General features: G+C 42.1%; 1 protein-coding gene across 2 annotated transcripts in view; it reads left to right on the forward strand.

The window, feature by feature from the left end:
• The window catches only part of BUB1B (BUB1 mitotic checkpoint serine/threonine kinase B), a 43455-nt gene that overhangs the window by 10962 nt on the left and 12260 nt on the right, over window positions 1–20233 (forward strand). For both annotated transcript variants that reach the window (XM_034769017.1, XM_034769018.1), the window contains exons 9-21: window positions 2147–2373; window positions 4592–4704; window positions 5906–6051; window positions 6395–6447; window positions 6900–7001; window positions 7273–7357; window positions 7810–7912; window positions 11255–11541; window positions 12080–12267; window positions 15857–16000; window positions 18109–18221; window positions 18487–18648; window positions 19924–20066. In XM_034769017.1, coding sequence (XP_034624908.1) covers window positions 2147–2373; window positions 4592–4704; window positions 5906–6051; window positions 6395–6447; window positions 6900–7001; window positions 7273–7357; window positions 7810–7912; window positions 11255–11541; window positions 12080–12267; window positions 15857–16000; window positions 18109–18221; window positions 18487–18648; window positions 19924–20066 — 1866 coding nt within the window. The remainder of the gene's footprint in view (window positions 1–2146; window positions 2374–4591; window positions 4705–5905; window positions 6052–6394; window positions 6448–6899; window positions 7002–7272; window positions 7358–7809; window positions 7913–11254; window positions 11542–12079; window positions 12268–15856; window positions 16001–18108; window positions 18222–18486; window positions 18649–19923; window positions 20067–20233) is intronic.

The following is a 20233-nucleotide window of genomic DNA, read 5'->3' on the forward strand; positions in this document are numbered from 1 at the left end:
GAACCATGCTACCTAGCTGTATCCAAAAGTGTATCATAATCCGGGAACATGTTTATAACAAGGTAAGGTCCTGTCTATGCTAAAGACATAAACATATCTCACCTGTTCTGGGAGTTGCCTCGTGCTATATAGTTGGGTCCCCTGACATGGTTGTTTCCTATAGTATAGGTTGAACCTTTTCTGTTTGCACAGTGTGGTCCTGTCTCCACTTATATTTAAAGGGAATTGAGAAACATTTTAAATATGGTTCCACCTAAATTAGCTTTCTAAGTGGTCTGGCCAGTCAGTTTTGGACGAGGCTATACCTTATGGGAACAGTTTAGAAAAATCTGTCCTGTTCTGTCCATGCTATGGGCATTGGCCTGCCCCAAACTATGCTTGAAAGAGTTTAACTGGAACCATGTTTACAGAGTGAAAATCAGAATGTGAAAGCTTGGGGGTAGAAGGGTCCTAAATAGATTTAGCTGACTCTCTAGCAAATTTCCCAAACCCAGCTGTGAGGCCTATATCTTGCATGCTTCAAAATCTTCATGCTGGCCTCAGGGTTCTCTCAGCCCGCTGGCCAAGACCCTGAGAGCCCAGGGCTACGAGGTCCAGATACGCGCCAGGCTCGTGGGACCCCCACAACAAGCCGGTTCTGAGAGCATGCGGAGTCAGTCAACGCTACGCCCGGCTCATGAGACATCTCATGGTGTCCGACACCATCAGGTGGTCCAGAGACATTTATACGGAACACGTCACAGGACACCGCAAATACCACACTGAGTAACTGAGACCGCCGACCAGGGAAATAACCCACTTCCTTCCGACGGACCAAGGGACGCACCCCACCCATGTACTTATCTGCTACACCGATACTGACTTGGACTCCTTATTCATTCCATGGGTGGTGTCCCGAGCCCACTTATCCACTGACACTTTAAAAACCCTTGCACCCCAATCTGGGTCTATGCAGGTTATGCGATATGTATGCATCTTTTTTCATCCTTGCAAATGATACCTGTACCCCCCATAACCGAAGCCTGACCCCAGATGTACAGTACCTTCCCTCTTAACTTGTGTCTATTTAATTTTAAACATTCACTTTTCTTAATGTGAAAACTTAAGTTTTAACTTTCTGCATTAGGATTTTTTCCACAGAACTCTTCACTAGAATTTCAATAAGCATCATCTTGCACAGAGTTAAACAGATTGAGGGGTGATTGGAACGGCCTTCCGAGGGAAACGGTGGGGGCGAGGGACCTGTCTGGTTTTAAGATTAAGTTAGATAAGTTTATGGAGGGAATGGTTTAATGGTAAAACATATTAGCCAAGGAATACCGAGCAATGGCAGGTAAATAGTATAATGGCTAACAAGGGTCAGGCTGGAGACTCTTGCCTACATGCTCGGGGTCTTACTGATCGCCATATTTGGGGTCGGGAAGGAATTTTCCTCCAGGGTAGATTGGCTGAGGCTCTGGAGGTTTTTCGCCTTCCTCCGCAGCATGGGGCAGGGATCGCTAGCAGGAGGGTTCTCTGCCAATTGAAGTCACTAAAACACAGGATTTGGGGACTTCATCAGCAGAGTCAAGGGAAGGGTAGGGACGGTTTTGTGGCCTGCAGCATGCAGGGGGTCAGACCAGATGATCATAATGGTCCCTTCTGACCTTAAAATCTCATGATAGACGCATAGACTTCACAAATTCAGTTGTTCACAAGTCTGCATTGACTGCGAGTGGTGACAGTTGGAACTGTTGTCTTATGGCTTACTTTTCTTGCTTAGATAACAAAAGGAGTCGCGGGGTGGGGGGGGAGAGGGGGAGGTGATTGGTGACAAGAAGCTGCAGATGGCAAATTAATCCATAAGGGTCTCTGGGACTAAAGGCAAAAACTCCCACTCTAGAACGTACATGTTGTATAGCGGGTGTATACTATTTGATTAGACCTTATTGGTGCTTGTGACCTTATTACCACTTACCCATAGGTGTCTACTTACAAATTTTCTGCTGTTCCATTCCTTTCTGTTGCCTTTCCTGTTTCATGAGCTGATTTATGTTGCCCATAGGCTGTCCTGAATTTAACTGGATCCCTTGAGATATCCATACTTCCATCCATGCTCCCCTCTGGGGATTATGTGCTGAATGTTAATTATCTTTTGTTCTCTTAGTACTCCCTGCAAAATTGAGCCCAGCATAAATCATGTTTTAAGTGCTCGGAAGCCTGGGAAGGAAGAAGATCCACTACAACGTGTGCAAAACCATCAGCAGGACAGTCAGGAGAAGAAAGAGGTTGCAATGTATTGTAAAGAGAGAGTTTATGCTGGAGTAGAGGAGTTCTCCTTGGAGGAGATTCGAGCTGAAATATATAGAAAGAAAGCGAAAAAGAGAAGGGAAGGTATGCATCAAAATGGGATGACCTGAAGTTTCTTCAGATTGATAAGAAAACTACATTTACAGTTTCCATTAGGTGTGGCAGCCTTCATTATTGGTACTGATGAAGGCAAAGCATCAGGTAGGACTGTTGCTTAGCACCTGTTGATACTAAGAGTAGAAAACCAGCAACCGAGGACTGAGAAGACTTATGTGCAGGTCTATAATGGGATGGGGAGGGGGGAAAAGGTTCACTGGCTCATCAGTGTTAACAGGTGAACCATTGTGGATGACAGCACTCCTCAAGCTGTTCCAAGGAAGGAATGTGTGCTGTCTGCCTCAACTATAGGGGTTTATCCAGGAACAGCAGGGATTAAACTGATCTGTTTGGCAAATGGGCCTTTTTACCTTCCTATCCTCTTTGGTTCTGTTAATAGTAGGGCTGTCGATTAATCACAGTTAACTCATGTGATTAACTCAAAAATATTAATCGTGATTTAAAAAAATTAATTGCAGTTTTATTCGCACTGTTAAACAATAGAATAGCAATTGAAATTTATTAAATATTTTGGATATTTTTTTACATTTTCATATATATTCTGTGTTGTAATTGAATTTGAAGTGTATATTTTTATTACAAATATTTGCACTGTAAAAATGATAAACAAAAGAAATAGTATTTTTCAATTCACCTCATACAAGTACTGTAGTGCAATCTCTTTGTCATGAAAGTGCAACTTACAAATGTAGATTTTTGTTTTTGTTACATAACTGCACTCAAAAACAAAACAATGTAAAATTTTAGAGCCTGCAAGTCAACTCAGTCCTACTTCTTGTTCAGCCAATCGCTAAGACAAACAAGTTTGTTTACATTTACAGGAAATAATGCTGCCCTCTTCTTATTTACAATGGCCCCAGCAAGTGAAAACAAGCATTTGCATGGCATTTTTGTAGCCGGCATTGCAAGGTATTTTACATGCCAGATATACTAGACATTCATATCCCCCTTCATGCTTCAGCCACCATTCCAGAGGACATGCTTTCATGCTGATGTCTCTGTTTTTAAAAACAAAAAAAAAGGGTGTTAATTAAATTTGTTACAATTCTCCCCCAAGGAGTTCAGTATGTCCCCTGCTCTGTTTTACCCACGTTTTGCCATATATTTCATGTTATAGCAGTCTCAGATGTTGACCCAGCACATGTGGTTCATTTTAAGAACACTTTCACTGCAGATTTGACAAAACGGAAAGAAGGTACCAATGTGAGATTTCTAAAGATAGCTACTGCACTCGACCCAAGGTTTAAGAATCTGAAGTGCCTTCCAAAATCTGAGGGATGAGGTGTGGAGCATGCTTTCAGAAGTCTTAAAAGAGCAACACTCCAATGCGGAAACTACAGAATCTGAACCACCAGAAAAGAAAATCAACTTTATGCTGGTGGCATCCGAATCAGATAATGAAAATGAACATGCGTCGGTTCGCACTGCTTTGGATTGTTATCGAGCAGAACCCATCATCAGCTTGGACGCATGTCCTCTGGAATGGTGGTTGAAGCATAAAGGGACATATGAATCTTTAGCACATCTGGAACATAAACATGTTGCAACGCTTGCTAGAACAGTGTCATGTGAACGCCTGTTCTCACTTTCAGGTGACATGGTAAACAAGAAGTGGGCAGCATTATCTCCTGCAAATGTAAACAAGCTTGTTTGAGCGATTGGCTGAACAAGAAGTAGGACTGAGTGGAGTTGCAGGTTCTAAAATTTTACATTGTTTTATTTTTGAATGCAGTTTTTTGTACATAACTCTACATTTGTAAGCTCAACTTTCACAATAGAGATTGTACTACCATACTTGTATTAGGTAAATTGAAAAATACTATTTTTTTTTTTACAGTGCAAATATTTGTAATAAAATTTATATAAAGTGAGCACTGAACACTTTGTATTCTGTGTTGTAATTGAAATCAATATATTTGAAAATGTAGAAAACACCCAAAAATATTTAAATAAATGGTATTCTATAATTGTTTAACAGCGAAATTAATTGCGGTTAATTTTTTTAATTGCTTGACAGCCCTAGTTAATAGCTTAAATAAATACCACTCACCAGGAAGGAGGTGGGGAAACTTTTTCTTTACAAGAGGATCTTGTGTCTGTTACTGGCGATGTGCATAGTTTGGGCTTGGCTACAGGGTTACTCATAAGGAATACATAATACTTTAATTAGGCTTTCCTTCTTTAGAGGAGTTTCATGCCATAGCACAGCAGACAGCAGAGATGCAGAGGAGGATTGAAGAGCTGGAAAAGAAGCTAAAGGAGAAAGATGATGACCAGCAGCAGAGACCATCTGAGCAGGTATCTTCTTCCCTGTTCAGTTGTGCTAATGGCCTACTTGTATGAAGGCAGATGAAACTTCTAATGAAACAGTGACTCCTGTTTTTATCTGGCTTGTGCAGTTTCCTCCCTCTTACTCTGAAGGGATATTTAAATGTTTGGTATAAATAACTTGTAAGGCCACCACCCTGATAACTGAAAGATGAGGAGAGAAATATTGTTTTCTATAGTCGTTCCCACCCTCCCCCCCAGTTTATTTTAAGTATGATGGATAAAAATTAATGGCTTTAAAAAATCTGATTTATTTAAATCTGATTTTTTTTATTTTAATTTTTTTTTTCTTTTAAAACTAAATTTGACAACCTATGTTAAGCCCTGAGCATCTATTGAAATTGTGTAAATAAAAATATACTAAATGCAAGAGCCCACCTCAAACTTTTTTACTTAAAGGCTGCTTTTTACATATTGAATTGGAAGAAAACATTTTTCATTTCTGATGTCAACCTTTATAAATGTGGCAGTCTGTCATATGCTGCACTACATTTCTATATAATTTTCAATCCTAAAAGTGAAGTGAATGTTGGTGTTTTACTTTTTTCCAGATGTTAGTAATTTGCTGGAAAGTTTAGCATTAATACTTTTTTTCTTATGTATCCAATGCATACATAAGGTAGTTTTTAACTAGAAATAAAACTGCTGTTTAAAAATGCCCAAACAGAATTCTAACGTCCATCCAAATACAGCTAGACACAAATTATGAATAAACAGTTAATTATCTAGTAAATACACTTTCTAACCATGCACATTCTTACATTTATTCACACTCTTAATTTCTATATTAAGCTATGTAATTGCTCAAATAAATGTGTGTAGTTATGCTGTATCCTCTTGGCTAATGAAGTACCAAATTTAGTGTAAAAACTATATTTAATTGTAAATAATAAAATCAGCACATCATTATTATACCAACCAATGAGGATCTTTCTTTAGAAAAATAAAGTGCATACAGGAAGCATGATTTAAGTTGTTTTAAATAAGTTATCTGCTTTCTGATTTTTAAATCATTAAAATTGGTGATTTTAAATAAGGATCAATCTACCTTGACTTCAACTACACACGGAGTGCTATCGCATACAGTTTTGGAAGTTGGTAGTATGGCTTGCAATTAGCTCACTGAATGCTGTCTCTCTCACCTCTGCCACTCCCCCTTTCATGGTCACAGCCAACAGAAGAGAGGGAGCCTGCAAGAATGGAATCGGTTTTGGTGGGCACTTCAGAGCCTCTTGAAGCACAAGGAGAAGTTGCTTTCTCCAGTGCAGTAGCACTCACTGCAGCATCTCTTGTGAAGAAACTGACTGGATTGCAAAGGTAGTGCAGGATTTGCTTTGGGAGCGGGAGGTGGAGAGGCTTTGCCTCAGTGTGGTTTTGTTTGCTTTTTTAGTATGGATCACTTTCTGGGAAGCCTGTTGTGGTTTTTTTGTTTGTTTGTTTTTTGTTTTTTAATTTTTCCTCATGGTTTTTGGAAAAACTATCATACATCAAAATATACCCTGATCTCTGTATTGGCCTCTGAACAGAATCAGGTATCTGTCTTCAGAGGATTTTAATAATTTGTCTGAGAAGAGTAAAGTTTAGTTCAGCTTGCTTGTCTACTAAGTCTAGTTAGGGGCTGCATGCATGTATTAAAAACTTGCCTATATTTTGTTCACAGTGAGTCCCAGTTGGCAGAAAATGCTCAGCAGCACAAACAGCCGTGCTCCAAAGGTAAGTTCTGTTTGCATTGATACCATTTTGAGAGAAGGCTGTGCTGATGGGAAGTAGTCATTCAAATGAATAGCAGAACTGTGTGGATTAGAATAGTGAAAAGAACATGCTTAATTGGTGTTGGTCTTGTTCAGGGGTCTCAGATGCTCAGTGTTCTGTTGATTAAGAGGTGTGATTATTTAAAGAGACCTGCAAATCTAGTAATTTTAATAGCTGAGGATCCTTCCTCCTTTTCCTGAGTACAGTTCTAGAGTTTCAGACTCTCTCTCTTTGAGACTGATATCAGTTTAGAGTGCCTTCTGGAGGAGCTGGTAGTATTCTACAGTTGGACTGCTGTAGCTGAGAATGCCTTTTCTCAGACCTTGTGTACTCTACTCTTTCCTGAAAGAGTGTAGGCTGACAAAATTATCTTCTTGATGGTCAGACATGAGATTACTATTCCTTATTGACAGAAATAACCCAGCCTCTAGCTGTGTGCTCAGAAATCCGGAGAGACAATGTGTTTTTGGATGACCAGGATGAGCAGAAAATTGAGACCACACTTAAGAAAAAAGGTACAAGCTATAAAGAAAATTCCAGACACAGCACACTGGCTCATTAAGAAAGATCCTTTTACTCTGAGTTTCTTTAACATGGCAAAACCAAATGATCTTAACACTATGAGCCACTATTGTATTTTAAATGGGGTGCTTTTAAGCATGAGTCCAAATACTTCCTGCTAGGACAGGCTCGTTGAGCTGTCTTATATGGGTCTGAAGCACCATTGTGTGCATTGTGCTGTGCAGGAGCATCTATCTATATTACCCAGTCTCTGTTTAATTCTAGATGCAGATCTCCCTCCTTCACTGGATCCTACTACGTTTTTCTCCATATTTGATGAATCGTCTGCTTCAGAAAACCAGAATGTCAGGTTATAGAATCACTGAAACGTATACATAATAAATTGCCTAGACTACCCACATACCACTCCCTCTATAGCACAATTATTCATGACCGTATTCCTTTTTTTGCATTGTCTAGTTTTGTCTCATTGCTCTTGGGAGACTCTACAGCCTCATGGTCAAGAAAAAAATTCCCCAATATTCATCCTAAATCTTTCCTTTATTAATTTCACATAATTATTCTCTTCTCACAGTGCATCTTCTCACCTCTATCCCTCCCCCCCCCCCCCCCCCCCCCCCCCCACACACACATTACCTTAACGAGATTGTCTTCGTTCTTGGTAAATAGTTAATTGTATTGGTTTGTAGTTCTGACCTAAAAAGGAGGCAAAGTGGTCTTGAAGTGTTGAGTGAATTAAGTCTCTATAGAAGAGCAAAAGTTATTTTTGTAAATATTTAATGCAATGTCACTTTTGTTTAGTCATCCTGCAGGCCACCCACAGAAGAGTGCCCGACGTCCCCTTGCTGTTCGTAAACCTTCAGATAGTATCACCGCTAAGGAAAACATATCACCAGAAGTCTGCGTAAGGAGAAATTTCCTCTATCAGCTCTTGGAGGAGAGGATGAGGAGGTGTAGAATGTGCTATTGCTGAACTTGGAGATGGTGTGATAGAAGGACTAATGAGTCCTTGATGGAAACTAGCAGTACCATACTTTCAGAAAGGGATCCCTGGCTTTTCTCTTTGGTTTGCGAGCCATTGGTGTGACCTTCAGATCACACTGCAAGACTTGTTTGTTTTTGGCTTTCTCTTGAGACGTGGCTGATCAGGACATGAGTGCAGCTTTTTTGGGGTGAAGGGATGGTTTAAAAAAACACTAAAGCATAATGCAGTTATGGCATGTTAATGACTATTTCTTATACGACTTGAACAGACCTAGTCCTTTCTTCAGAGTTTACAGTGTAATTGGACAAACATGGAATGTAGACAAAAAGAAAGGAGGATTGAAGTGAACAAAAATCTCTTGTATAACAAGCAAATCATAAAGTTCTGATGATTTTTAAAGTAGGGAGTGATATGAGGGGAGGAGGACACTGCACAGAAATGGAAGTCGGTGACAGAAAACAAGGCTATAAAAGTGGGCAGAGAGAAGACAACTGATGCATGGTTAGAAACAGAATGGAAAAGGCATTAAGGTGAGAGGGCAAGACGGGAAACAGTAAAAAAGCAAGAAGAGACAAAGTGGGGAGTGAGGGATAACAAGGCAGGGGGCAGAGTTGAGCAGAGTCTTAGCAGTCATGATGAGTTTGAACTTTATGCAGAAGTAGGTACTGAGCAAGTGAAGGGATTTGAGAGAGGAAGATACAATTAGGATGGCCAGATATGATTAAGGCTGAATGCTGGATAGATTGAGGAGGAGAGAGGTGAATATCAGTAAAAACTGAATAGATAAGACTGCAGTAGTTCATGTGATCCATAACCATGATGTGAACCATGGCTTGGTTGAAGAGAGGATGAAGTAGGGACATTTTTGCCTTTTTGGCAGTGTGATAGAGGAAGAAGCATTTAGATTTGGTGAGAGCCAAGATGTCGAGGAAAGGGAAGAGTAAAAGAGACCCTCAAAGTTACAACTTTGAGCAATAGGAGTGAGACTGGATTTGTCACCAATGATGGAGAAAGTAGGCAGGGCACAGTTTCAAAAGGAAGATGAGAAGTTCAGTTTTTGCCATGTGTAAGTGGTGAGACACCTCTGAGGAGGTATGGGATCCTGTACAGAACGGGGGGGTAGAAGGGTAAAAATAACAATGGTTGTACATGTAGGCAACCAGAAGGCTAATGGAAAGGAGAAAAGATTGGCCTTTAGGGCAGTGTTTCCCACATCATGGGTCATGTGTGTCCCCTTCTGCTCCCGCTTACCCTGAGCATCAGGCAGTGACAAGGGCAGTAGGATCCAGATGGCGGCAGCAGCACAGAGGAAGCAGCCAGAGCCAGTGAGCAGTCAGTCAGTCAGCCTTTCTTTGCCCTGCGCATTGCCTGCAGGCCGCTTCCTTTGTGCTGCTGCTGCCTGGATCCTGTTCTCACTTCCCTTAGGCAGCAGAGTGGGGAGCAGGATCTGGGAAGCAGCAACAGTACAGAGGAAGCAGCTGGAGCTAGCAAGCAGACAACACCCTGGTGGGGACAGTGGCCTGGCCATGGGGAGAGAGGGAGGGTCCAGCTAGGGGCTGCAGGAGGGGGTAGGCTTGGGAGAGTAAGGGGTTGTGGGGGGAGCAGGGGCTGGACAGCTGTGAAGGAAGGTGGAGGAAGTAGGAGCAATGGGGGCCCTCAAAAGACAAAAATGCATTTGGTGGGTCACCTTTATTAAAAAGTTTAGGAACCACTGCCTTATGGCATGTCCAAAAGGGAAGACTGAGGAAATCTTTCTCCTGAGGCAATTCTAATTCTGAAGGCTTGGTTAGCAAGGTAGGAGACCTAAGAATTGGACAGTCCTGAAGTCCAAAGAAACTGAGGGTCTCAAGGAGAAATGTGGAGAGTGATTGTGTCAAAGGTTCAGGGTGTTGCAGGTGAATGATTATTGAGAAGAGATCTTTAGGACTTTGGAATTCGGAAGTCATTAGTGGCTTTGAAGGCTGTCTGTTTTGAGTTGGGAAGGATTTTAATGCTTGATATACTTTTGATTTTAAACTTTTTATAATGTGCCTACTGAACATACACCGATTTAGATGGAAATGAATTTTATTCGGTGATCACTTTACTAGTCACTGAAATTCAACCACTTCTGAGGTGAATGGTAGTAAGCTTTAAACAGTTCTCAGCAACACTATGTTAAACAATAGCTCAGGACAGAAAGAAAATGATATAACTCTAGGTAGACAGAACTCACTCACCCTACTGAAACTAACAGTATGATATAGGAGGAGCATATGAAGCCTGTACCAGAGATACCTTTCATCCAAGATGAGAAGAGCCAGAAGGGAAGAGAAATACAAATGTTGATGATTGTGCAGTGGGAAGAAGGGGATGATCAGATGACTGGACTGGCTATGGGAATAGTATGAACTGGAAAAGGAGTGAGAAAGGGGACAGAGAGCATTGGAGGAGGTGACATGGGTTTAAAAATTAAAAAGTGAAGACCAATTTTGGTTGTATATTTTGCATATACAGTAGAACGTCAGTTACGAACACCTCAGGAATGGAGGTTTTGTAACTCAAATGTTCGTAACTGAACAAAACATGGTGGTTCTTTCAAAACTTTGAAACTTTACTATGCAGAAGAAAAATGCTGCTTTCCCTTTTATTTTTTAATAGTTAACACAGTACTGTACTGTATTTGCTTTTTTTGGTCTCTGCTGCTGTCTGATTTTTCGTACTACACCTCTACCTCGATGTAATACTGCCCTCGGGAACCAAAAAATCTTACCATGTTATAGGTTAAACCGTGTTATATCAAACTTGCTTTGATCCAACAGAGTGCGCAGCGCCCTCTTCCTTCCCCTTCCCCCCTGGAGCACTGCTTTACCGCATTCTATCTGAATTCGTGTTATATCGGGTCACATTATATCTGGGTAGAGATTTACTTGTTCTAAATGAGGTGTGTGGTTGACTGGTCAGTTTGTAACTCTGGTGTTTGTGACTGAGATTCTACTGTAAACTGTCAGAAAGCAGAATTATGTACAACTTACATCATTAATCAGCATAAATAACAAGGACATCCAGTAGTCTGCCATCTGGAAGTTTTCAGGAAGGAAGCTAAAAATGAGTAACAAGTTGTTGCTTTTTGTGTTGGAGAGTAGGGGGAGGTAGATATCTTCAGAGGCTTTTTATATGACAGGCTTTTTAATAGAAACTGTTCAAGACCAAAAATAAAATAAAATCAAGAGGCTGGGTGGTAGCTGTTACCTAATTTGTTCTGCTTTCTACTTGTTTCAGGATGAGCTCCATGGAATTGAACCCTTAGCTGAAGATGCAATTTTGACTGGCTCCTATAAGAACAAAACCCTTTGCCCCAGCCCAGAAGATACGTGTGACTTTGTTAGGGCAGCCCACTTGGCATCAACTCCCTTCCATGGAGTAATCTCACAGAGAATCCAACCTCCTACCAATCCAGAGAGTACCCTGAAGGAAGAGTGTCCAGAGCCTAAGAGCACATCTGTGAGCCAGCAAATCCCTATTTGTGAGGGTATCTACAATGAAACTCTTTGCATTAAGAAGCTGAGGTAATTCTCTGTGGATCACCTCTCCATCAAGAGCAAAATACCTTATGCCCTTTTTTCCTGTTTTGAGTCTTTGCTGGGAGTCTCTCTCCCAAGATTAGATGTAACGAATGTTCTTAGTAGAGCTGGGTGTACTTAACAAATCATTTTTCCAGCTCAGTCCAGGATTTGGGTTGCATTTTGCCATTTTTTGAGATGTTACACCAATAAAATAGAATTCATTGTTCAGCCAACAGTTTGCTGCAATGTTTAACTTCATGCTCTGTGTATCTAAAGATTAAAGCTGAGTAAAAATTTTTGCCAAAAAGTTAGACAGAATAACCAATTCCGGTTATATTTCAGGGTTTCCTACTTTCTTGTTAATATATTAATGGTTTGGCTCATGAGGGCTTGTCCAGTCTCCATTTCAGGATGAAAAGGGGATTGTGAATTCATTCAGTGTTTACTGGGGATGTCTGGCATATTTTTGTAGCTAAGGGATTGGCATCCAGGCACCACAGCAGCTGGAAGATTGAGTAGCTGATAGTCTTCTCATTTACAGCCCAATTATGGAAGCAAGTCAGGAAGACACCCGCTCCTCTGGTTCATCTGTTTCCTCAGCCTCCTCTCTTTCCTCTGTTACACATATCTCCACTATTAAATATCTGCATATCCCTGAGAAACTGGAATTGGCTCAGAGCCTGCCTGTTGAAATGGCTAGCGACACTGGAGGCAGTGAAGACACTACTAGTAAGTACCAAGTCTCAATTTCAGTTGAGACAACGTGTCTTAGATTTGAGCTCAGCTGCAGTCTCTTCAGTAGGTATATCCTGTATTCTGCTGTATTTTGTGTAAACATCTCATTGGTTTTATGGTTTTATAAGTGTAAGTCTATGCAGTTGGCTGTGATATCCTGTCTTATAACTATGCTAAGCAACAGTGTGGGGAATATAAATAAAACAAATTTGAAGGATGTTAATATTAAATGGGGAGAGGGATCATTTAAGGTAATATAATGCAATATAATTAAGAGTAATGGGATGAAATTAAGAAATGGAAAAATAAGGGCTTTTCTACACATGAAAACTAATCCAGAATAAGGTAGGATCTGAATTTTAAAGCACATTAACTATTCCTGATTAACTCCTTGTATGGACATTTTTATTCTGGAATAACTCTCTATAGACAACTCTTAGCTTGAATGGCAGGGAAAGCTTCCTTACAGGAGGATCTTTTAGGCCCTAGAACAGTCTTTGCAGGAAAGTAGTCAAAGTGCCATAGTTTGGGATATTGAAAAGACCATCATCCAACTCGAAATCTAAACATATTTTAGAAATGCCTTAAACTTGCCCTTTAAGTTCCGCTTCAACCTTTTTTTTGCTTTTACAATCACAACTTCCTATTTTCTGAATGTCTTTCCTCCCTTGTTGGTATGGAAAACACAAACTACGAGGACTGATTCTATAGAGTCACTTTGATTGTTTTCCTCTTCTAGTCAAAATGGCTGCTGTAATTGAAAGAAATTTTTCTTCTAGAGAGACAAGGTGGATAAGGTGATATCTTTTGGTGCCCAACTTCTGTTGTCTCTCTCACCAAGCTTTCGAGCCACACCGAAATCTTCTTCAGGTACCTTTTCCAGACCTGAAGAAGAGCTCTCTGTGGCTCGAAATCTTCTCTTCCCCCCCCCCCCAACCCCCCAACAGAAGTTGGGCCTCTAAAATCTTACCTCATCCACCTTGTGTCTCGTATATCCTGGGACTGACATGTCTACAACTACACTTTTCTTCTAGAGTCAGCGTAATTTCATATGTTGTAATAAGCCCAAACTTGCGAAATTGTGGGTGTGTATAGCTAGGTACCTAAATCCATATTAAGTGGCTATATTTTCAAAGGTGTTGAGCATTCATATCTCCCATCTGATTTCAGGAAGAAGCATGTAAGTTGATTGTTACTCTTCAGTTAGTGGATAGTAAATTTACTAGCATACTATTGGGGAACAATCCTTTATTAGCATAGATCATTTAGGGTATGTTTGGTAGGGTCTCAGAGCCAGTGTTCCAGCCCAAGCCCAAACATCTATGCCTCAATTAAACAGCTCCTTAGCCTAAGTTAGTTGGCACAGGCCAGTTGCAGGGTTTTAATTGCAGCATAGACATACCTAAAATCTGTTCCCAATAAGCCTTTTGTGATAACTGTTTCTAGAATTAGGCATCACTGTTTAAAAGGCATCCCCAGGATGTGAGATGAAAGTGTGGATCAGAAAAGAATCCTGTCAAGATGAGAGATTTTTGAAATGTTTCAAATGGATCCATGAAATACCAATCTTTTTGTAAGGAAAACCTTTGTACTTGAACAGGAATGCAAAGGTTGCAAGGCTTGCTTAGGAACTTAAAGCTGTATACTGTTTTAAGCCACAGTCATGCAAATTAGATTCACACAAGCAGTTCTTTCTGCTTGTGTGGCATCCCTGGTAAAGTTGGGAGTTCTGAATTGGCACAGGGCTCATCCATGCACATTCAGTATGCAGAATCAGAGCCTAAATCTTTATATCTTTCACTGGGAAAACTGCCTTGTTATGAAGGTACAAAAAGTGAATTTCACTCCAAATGACTGAGATGTGGTAGCTCCTGAATTATACTAATTATTGAATAGTTATTGAGCAAAAACCCAATCATTCGCATAGAAGTTTAATACTCCTATAATTGTGCCTCAATAGTTTTCTTTAACACTCTGATCACTCTGAAATTAAAGATAGTTTGTTTGTTTTTTGGAAGCATAAATTAGAATTGGTACCAGTGAGCTCAGGAGAGCACTGGAAAATATTGAATGCCCTTCTGAAGTATAATATTTCAGAGGCCATTGAATCTGTATGGCTATGCATGTTTATCAGGAGAGAACTATATTCAAAACCATCTAGTTTTGTCTAGTTCTTCTGTTGTATAGAACTACACCTCTATCCCGATATAACGCTGTTCTCGGGAGCCAAAAAATCTTACCGCATTATGGGTGAAACCGCGTTATATCGAACTTGCTTTGATCCGCCAGAGTGCGCAGCCCTGCTGCCGCCGCCTCCTCTCTCTCTCTCTTCTCCACCCCAAACCCCCCCACTCCCGCCGGAGCGCTGCTTTACCGTGTTCTATCTGATTTCATGTTGTATCTGGTTGCATTATATCGGGGTAGAGGTGTATTCCTAATCACAGAAGGTCAATTTTTCTCTATCATTCTCTCAAACGGTTTCAAAACTATTTCTCTTTCAGTTGAATAGAACTACTGAATAAGACTAGTGGGTTTGTTGTTGTTGTTGTTCTCTTTCTTTATATTTCAGTAAGCAGGGGTGGGTGGAGGAATCTCAGCTCGTATCTTTGCATTTCTCCTGTATACTTGCTCTGTAGAATGAAAAATGTCAAGTTTCATGACTAAGGCTGCGGGTTCATGACTAAGGCTCAGGCAGCCTCTGTGCCAGGTGCACCGGCAGTCTCAGGCCACCATGCCCCCCTCTCCCCCTATCAGCCCCGCCAACCTCCCACCCGTCCCAGCACCCAGCGGAGGTCCCAGGCAGCGCGCTGCCGCCCAGGTGCGCACTACCCGGGCTGCCCTCCCCCAGCACCCGCAAAGCCCCCAGGCAGCTCCCACCCCAAGTTTTATTCACTAATATTTTTAGTAAAAGTCACAGACGGGTCACGGGTTACTACCCGTGACCTGTCCGTGACTTTTACTAAAAATACCCGTGACTAAAACGTAGTCTTGTTCGTGACCATTCAAAGTGGTTTAGTGGCCCCAACTTTACTGTAAACAGATTAAAGCTGTTGTGGGTAAATGTGGCTGGATGAGTTCATCTGTAACCTTTTAATTTTGTCATGGCCTGGAAGAGCGGGGTTACATTCCCAGTAAGTCTTCTAATAAAAAAACTCACAAATTTGATCTACTCTAGAAATGGGTCAAAACTGGAACATGTCCTGACTGGATTTTGTGGTGTTCAGATAAATGCACCTAAACCCAAATACCCACTAGTTTAAATCTTGGTTTTTAAGAAGTACAAAAGTTGATTAAGCCTTGGTTTAAATGATCTGCACTTATTGAGTACCTTTCATCCCAGAATCTCAAAGTATCTTCAAAGGTGAGTAAATGTTACTCGGTACACTTAGCAAAAGCATAAACCATAAGTAAGAGGTTAATGGACTTGCCCAAAGTGATACTGCAGAAGATCAGTAGCAGAATGGGAATACAAGCAAGGTTTTATGATATCCACATGCTAATCTAATCACACATGCTGACTTCACAGACAGAATCCACATCTGAATCCTGCCTATCTGTAACTCTATTACTTTTTTGTTTCTAGATGACCCACCTCAAGTGTTGTGGAGTGCAGAGCAGCGCAGAAAGCTGTTGGAACCTCTGCCAGATTCCTTGAGTAATTCTCCAGGTTTTTGTTCAGAGAATGGGCCCATGCCCGTGATGGAGCTGGAAAAAGAAATAGAGCTGGGTAAGCAGTAAGAGACTCTAGTGTGCTGGCAGTCTATTCAAACTGGCTTAAGTTTTTCCCTTCAGAATGGATTCCAAACTGTACATCAGAGACTTATTCCTGTTGATAGAATATCAGGGTTGGAAGAGACCTCAGGAGGTCATCTAGTCCAACCCCCTGCTCAAAGCAGGACCAATCCCCAACTAAATCATCCCAGCCAGGGCTTCGTCAAGCCTGACCTTAAAAACCTCCAAGGATGGAGATTCCGCCACCTCCCGAGGTAACCCATTCCAGGGCTTCACCCCCCTCCTAATGAAAAAGTTTTTCCTTATATCCAACCTAAACCTCCCCCACTGCAACTTGAGACCATTACTACTTCTTCTGTCATCTGGTACCACTGAGAACCGTCTAGATCAGGGTCGGCAACCTTTCAGAAGTGGTGTGTGAAGTCTTAATTTATTTGCAGTAATTTAAGGTTTTGTGTGCAGTAATACATTTTACATTTACAGGGGCCGGTGGATGGAACCCCCGACTGGCAGTGGGCTGAGCAGGGCTGGCAGCTGGGACCCCAGACTGGCAGCGGTGTGAACCACTCAGCCTGCTGCCGGTCTGGGGTTCTGGCCCCTGCCAGCCTGAGTCCCGGCCGCCGGCCTGGCTCAGCCTGCTGCCAGCCTGGGGTTCCGTCCATCCAGGCCGGCAACGGGCTGAGCGGGGCCAACGGCTGGGACCCCAGGCTGGCAGCAGCGTGCCACACTAACTCAGCTCGCGTGCTGCCTTTGGCACGCATGCCATAGGTTGCCGACCACTAGTCTAGATCCATCCTCCTTGGAACCCCCTTTCAGGTAGTTGAAAGCAGCTATCAAATCCCCCTTCATCCTTCTCTTCTGCAGACTAAACAAGCCCAATTCCCTCAGCTTCTCCTCATAAGTCATGTGCTCCAGCCCCCTAATAATTTCTGTTGCCCTCCTCTGGACTCTTTTTTTTTTTTTCCAATTTTTCCACATCCTTCTTGTAGTGTGGGGCCCAAAACTGGACACAGTACTCCAGATGAGGCCTCACCAATGCCGAAAAAAGGGGAATGATCACGTCCCTCGATCTGCTGGCAGTGCCCCTACTTATACAGCCCAAAATGCCGTTAGCCGTCTTGACAACAAGGGCACACTGACTCATATCCAGCTTCTCGTCCACTGTAACCCCTAGGGCCTTTTCTGCAGAACTGCTGCCTAGCCATTCAGTCCCTAGTCTGTAGCCATGCATGGGATTCTTCCATCCTAAGTGAAGGACTCTGCACTTGTCCTTGTTGAACCTCATCAGGTTTCTTTTGGCCTAATCCTCTAATTTGTCTAGATCCATCTATATCCTTTTCCTACCCCCCCAGCATATCTACCACTCCTTCCAGTTTAGTGTCATCTGCAAACTTGCTGAGGATGCAGTCCACGCCATCCTCCAGATCATTAATGTAGATATTGAACAAAACTGGCCCCAGGACCTGTCCTTGGGACACTCCACTTGATACCGGCTGCCAACTAGACATGGAGCCATTTATCACTACCCGTTGAGCCCAACGAACCAGCCAGCTTTCTATCCACCTTGTATGCAACCAGCAGATATTTTCAGCAATGCAGGGCACTTCTCAAAATAAGCCTGTATTTATTAATCAACTACAATACAGTATTTTAGGGTCCTTAGTTTAAAACGAAAAAGCAAAACGTATGTGCATGTCTCTGCTGGCAGTCCAAACCGCCTTTCTTGTCCAAGCATCTAGGATTCAAATCTCTCCCACTTCACTGGGTAGCAGAATTCTGAATACAGTTTAGACACCCTAGATCATCATAATTAGAGCTTGAAACAGTGTCTTCAAATATTCCTTCCTTCCTTGGTTAATGTCCTGTCATTGGTCTTCCATTGTAACTCCCATTCATATGTTTTCAGTTCTTTCACACCAACCCAGATATGCCTACATGGCCAACACCAGTCTCTGGCCAATGTCTTCAGTCCTAGTAGATCAAAACTCAAAAGTGAGTGGGGGGAAAAAATGTATATTTTTCATAAAGATAATACAGAAATTTGCCACATTTTCTGTACATGTACTTCCTGTGATCTCTTTTAAACTTAAACTTTCACAATAGGGAATGAGATTTACTGCATCAAACGGGAATACTGGACCAATGAAGACTACAAGATGTTCTTTGGTGTTCTGTCCAGCTTTGCCGAGCTGGATGCAAAGGGGTTTGCAATAAAGGTAGGACCTGTCACCATATGCACACCTGAACCATTTTGCTCAGCAGGGCAAAATCTGGTCATGGCAGCTGAATGAATTTGGAGTATAGAATTATTTAACATCTTGCACCTTGCTCTTGAAATAGAATAGCAGTTCTGGCCCTGTGTAGTCTGACTTCTCAGTGAAATGAGAAGAGCTTCCTGAGCTGTATGTGAGGATGAGCATTTAGGTTTACTCCAACAGTAACTCATATCATTTTTTTTTATATATATGTACCTTTTTATAGGTGTTTTCGCAGCCCGTGCCTTGGGATTTCTATATCACACTCCAGTTGCAAGAGCGTCTGAGTACTGACTTTGACCAAAGCTTCAGTGAGAACTGCAGCTGTTTCTTATACCTGGATGGCTGTGCTATTCTGCATAGGGAGATAAATCGCTTTACCCTCTGGGTCAGTGCAAACAATCTATGTATGATATAGAAAGACTTGAACTGTAGCATAGATACTAGCACAGGGATCAGCAACCTTTGGCACGTGGCTCGCCAGGGTAAGCCCCCTGGCCGGCCGGGCCGGTTTGTTTACCTGCCGCGTCCGCAGGTTCCACCGATCATGGCTCCCACTGGCTGCGGTTCGCCGCTCCAGGCCAATGGGGGCTGCGGGAAGCGGCGCAGGCCAAGGGATGTGCTGCCCGCCACTAGCCGTTAGAAATGTTGGTTCTTGCTGGATGTGAAGCAGATTCAAGGGACCTAGAATGTTAGATTAAACATAGGGTCCTATCTAAATACAATTTTGAAGTATGTTAGCAAGAAGAATGTTTGCTATAAAGATTCTTAATTTATAAAGATGGTATCTAAGCAGCGTTCTCACTCCTGGGTTTTGTGCTTCCCAGTATGAGACAAGGAGTTCCCCAACTTCAAAGGGCTTGCCTACATAGGGACACTCAGGAAAGTAAAGGCCAGGTCAGCTGAAGGTGTGAAGCGCATGTGCATAAATTGAAGTGTGTGGATGCTCTCATTCAGAAGTAAAGTGGCCGGGGGATTTGCTGTAGCTTAACCCTGCAAAGGCCACTTTGCTCCTGAATGAAAGCACCTACACAAAGGTTTATCACATATTAATTTATGCACATTAACTTCACAACTTTTAGTTGACCTTCCCTTAACTTTCCTGAATGTCCCTGTGTAGATGTGGCCTAAAACTTTTTGGTCCCTAGAGGCATCAGGCATGAATAACACCACCCCGATCCCCCAGAACTAGTGTTCATGTGTCATCCAGGTCTTTTAACTGCAGCCCTGAGAACTCTCTAATCTAGATTTCCAGTCTGCTCTGGCCACAGGGGAGTAGTGTTAGCATCTTGCTAGAAGGGCTTGTGTTTAAATACAGTTTTGACTACACAATTTGAACTTTAGCATATACAGGGCTTAAAAAATAAAGGCCAACTTCAGCCTTCAATTAAACTTTTTTTCCACTCAGATTCTTCAGCTATTTATCAGCAGAGTCTGCTAAGAACTTGCAGTCACTTGAATTCTGCCGGGTTTGTTGGCTGGGTGGAAAACTGATCATGTATGTGTCTGAATGAGGAGGGCTGATGGAGAAGCTTCCTTGCTTCTCCTTAGAGCTGTCTAGAAAGTGAAAGCTTTGTATCATAGGATTGTTCCTGTCTGCTGCTCTATCTCTTGGCAGAAGAATGGTTCCACATTGGTTTATATTTGTTCTCTCTGTCTTCAGGATATCATCCAGTGCTGTAAAGCCATCCCTGAGGAAGTGATTATGCTGGTTGTCTACAATATCCTGGATGTGGTGCAGAAGCTACACAAAGCGGAGATTGTCCATGGAAACTTGTGTCCAGAGGCTCTCTTCCTGGGAGACAGGTTGGTAGCCTCTTTTCAGAGACCTGGAAAAATGCATTCTATTCAAGCTCTGTCCTGAGCCTTGTGCAGGTTAATAGTGATATGGTTCGCTATCTCAGGAGTAAGAGGGCAGCAGGCTAGGAAAGTTGATGTGGAAATCTATAAAAGGCATATATTGGGGGGGTGGG

Source organism: Trachemys scripta, chromosome 4 (assembly GCF_013100865.1).
Source record: "Trachemys scripta elegans isolate TJP31775 chromosome 4, CAS_Tse_1.0, whole genome shotgun sequence".
NCBI classification, from domain to species: domain Eukaryota; kingdom Metazoa; phylum Chordata; order Testudines; family Emydidae; genus Trachemys; species Trachemys scripta.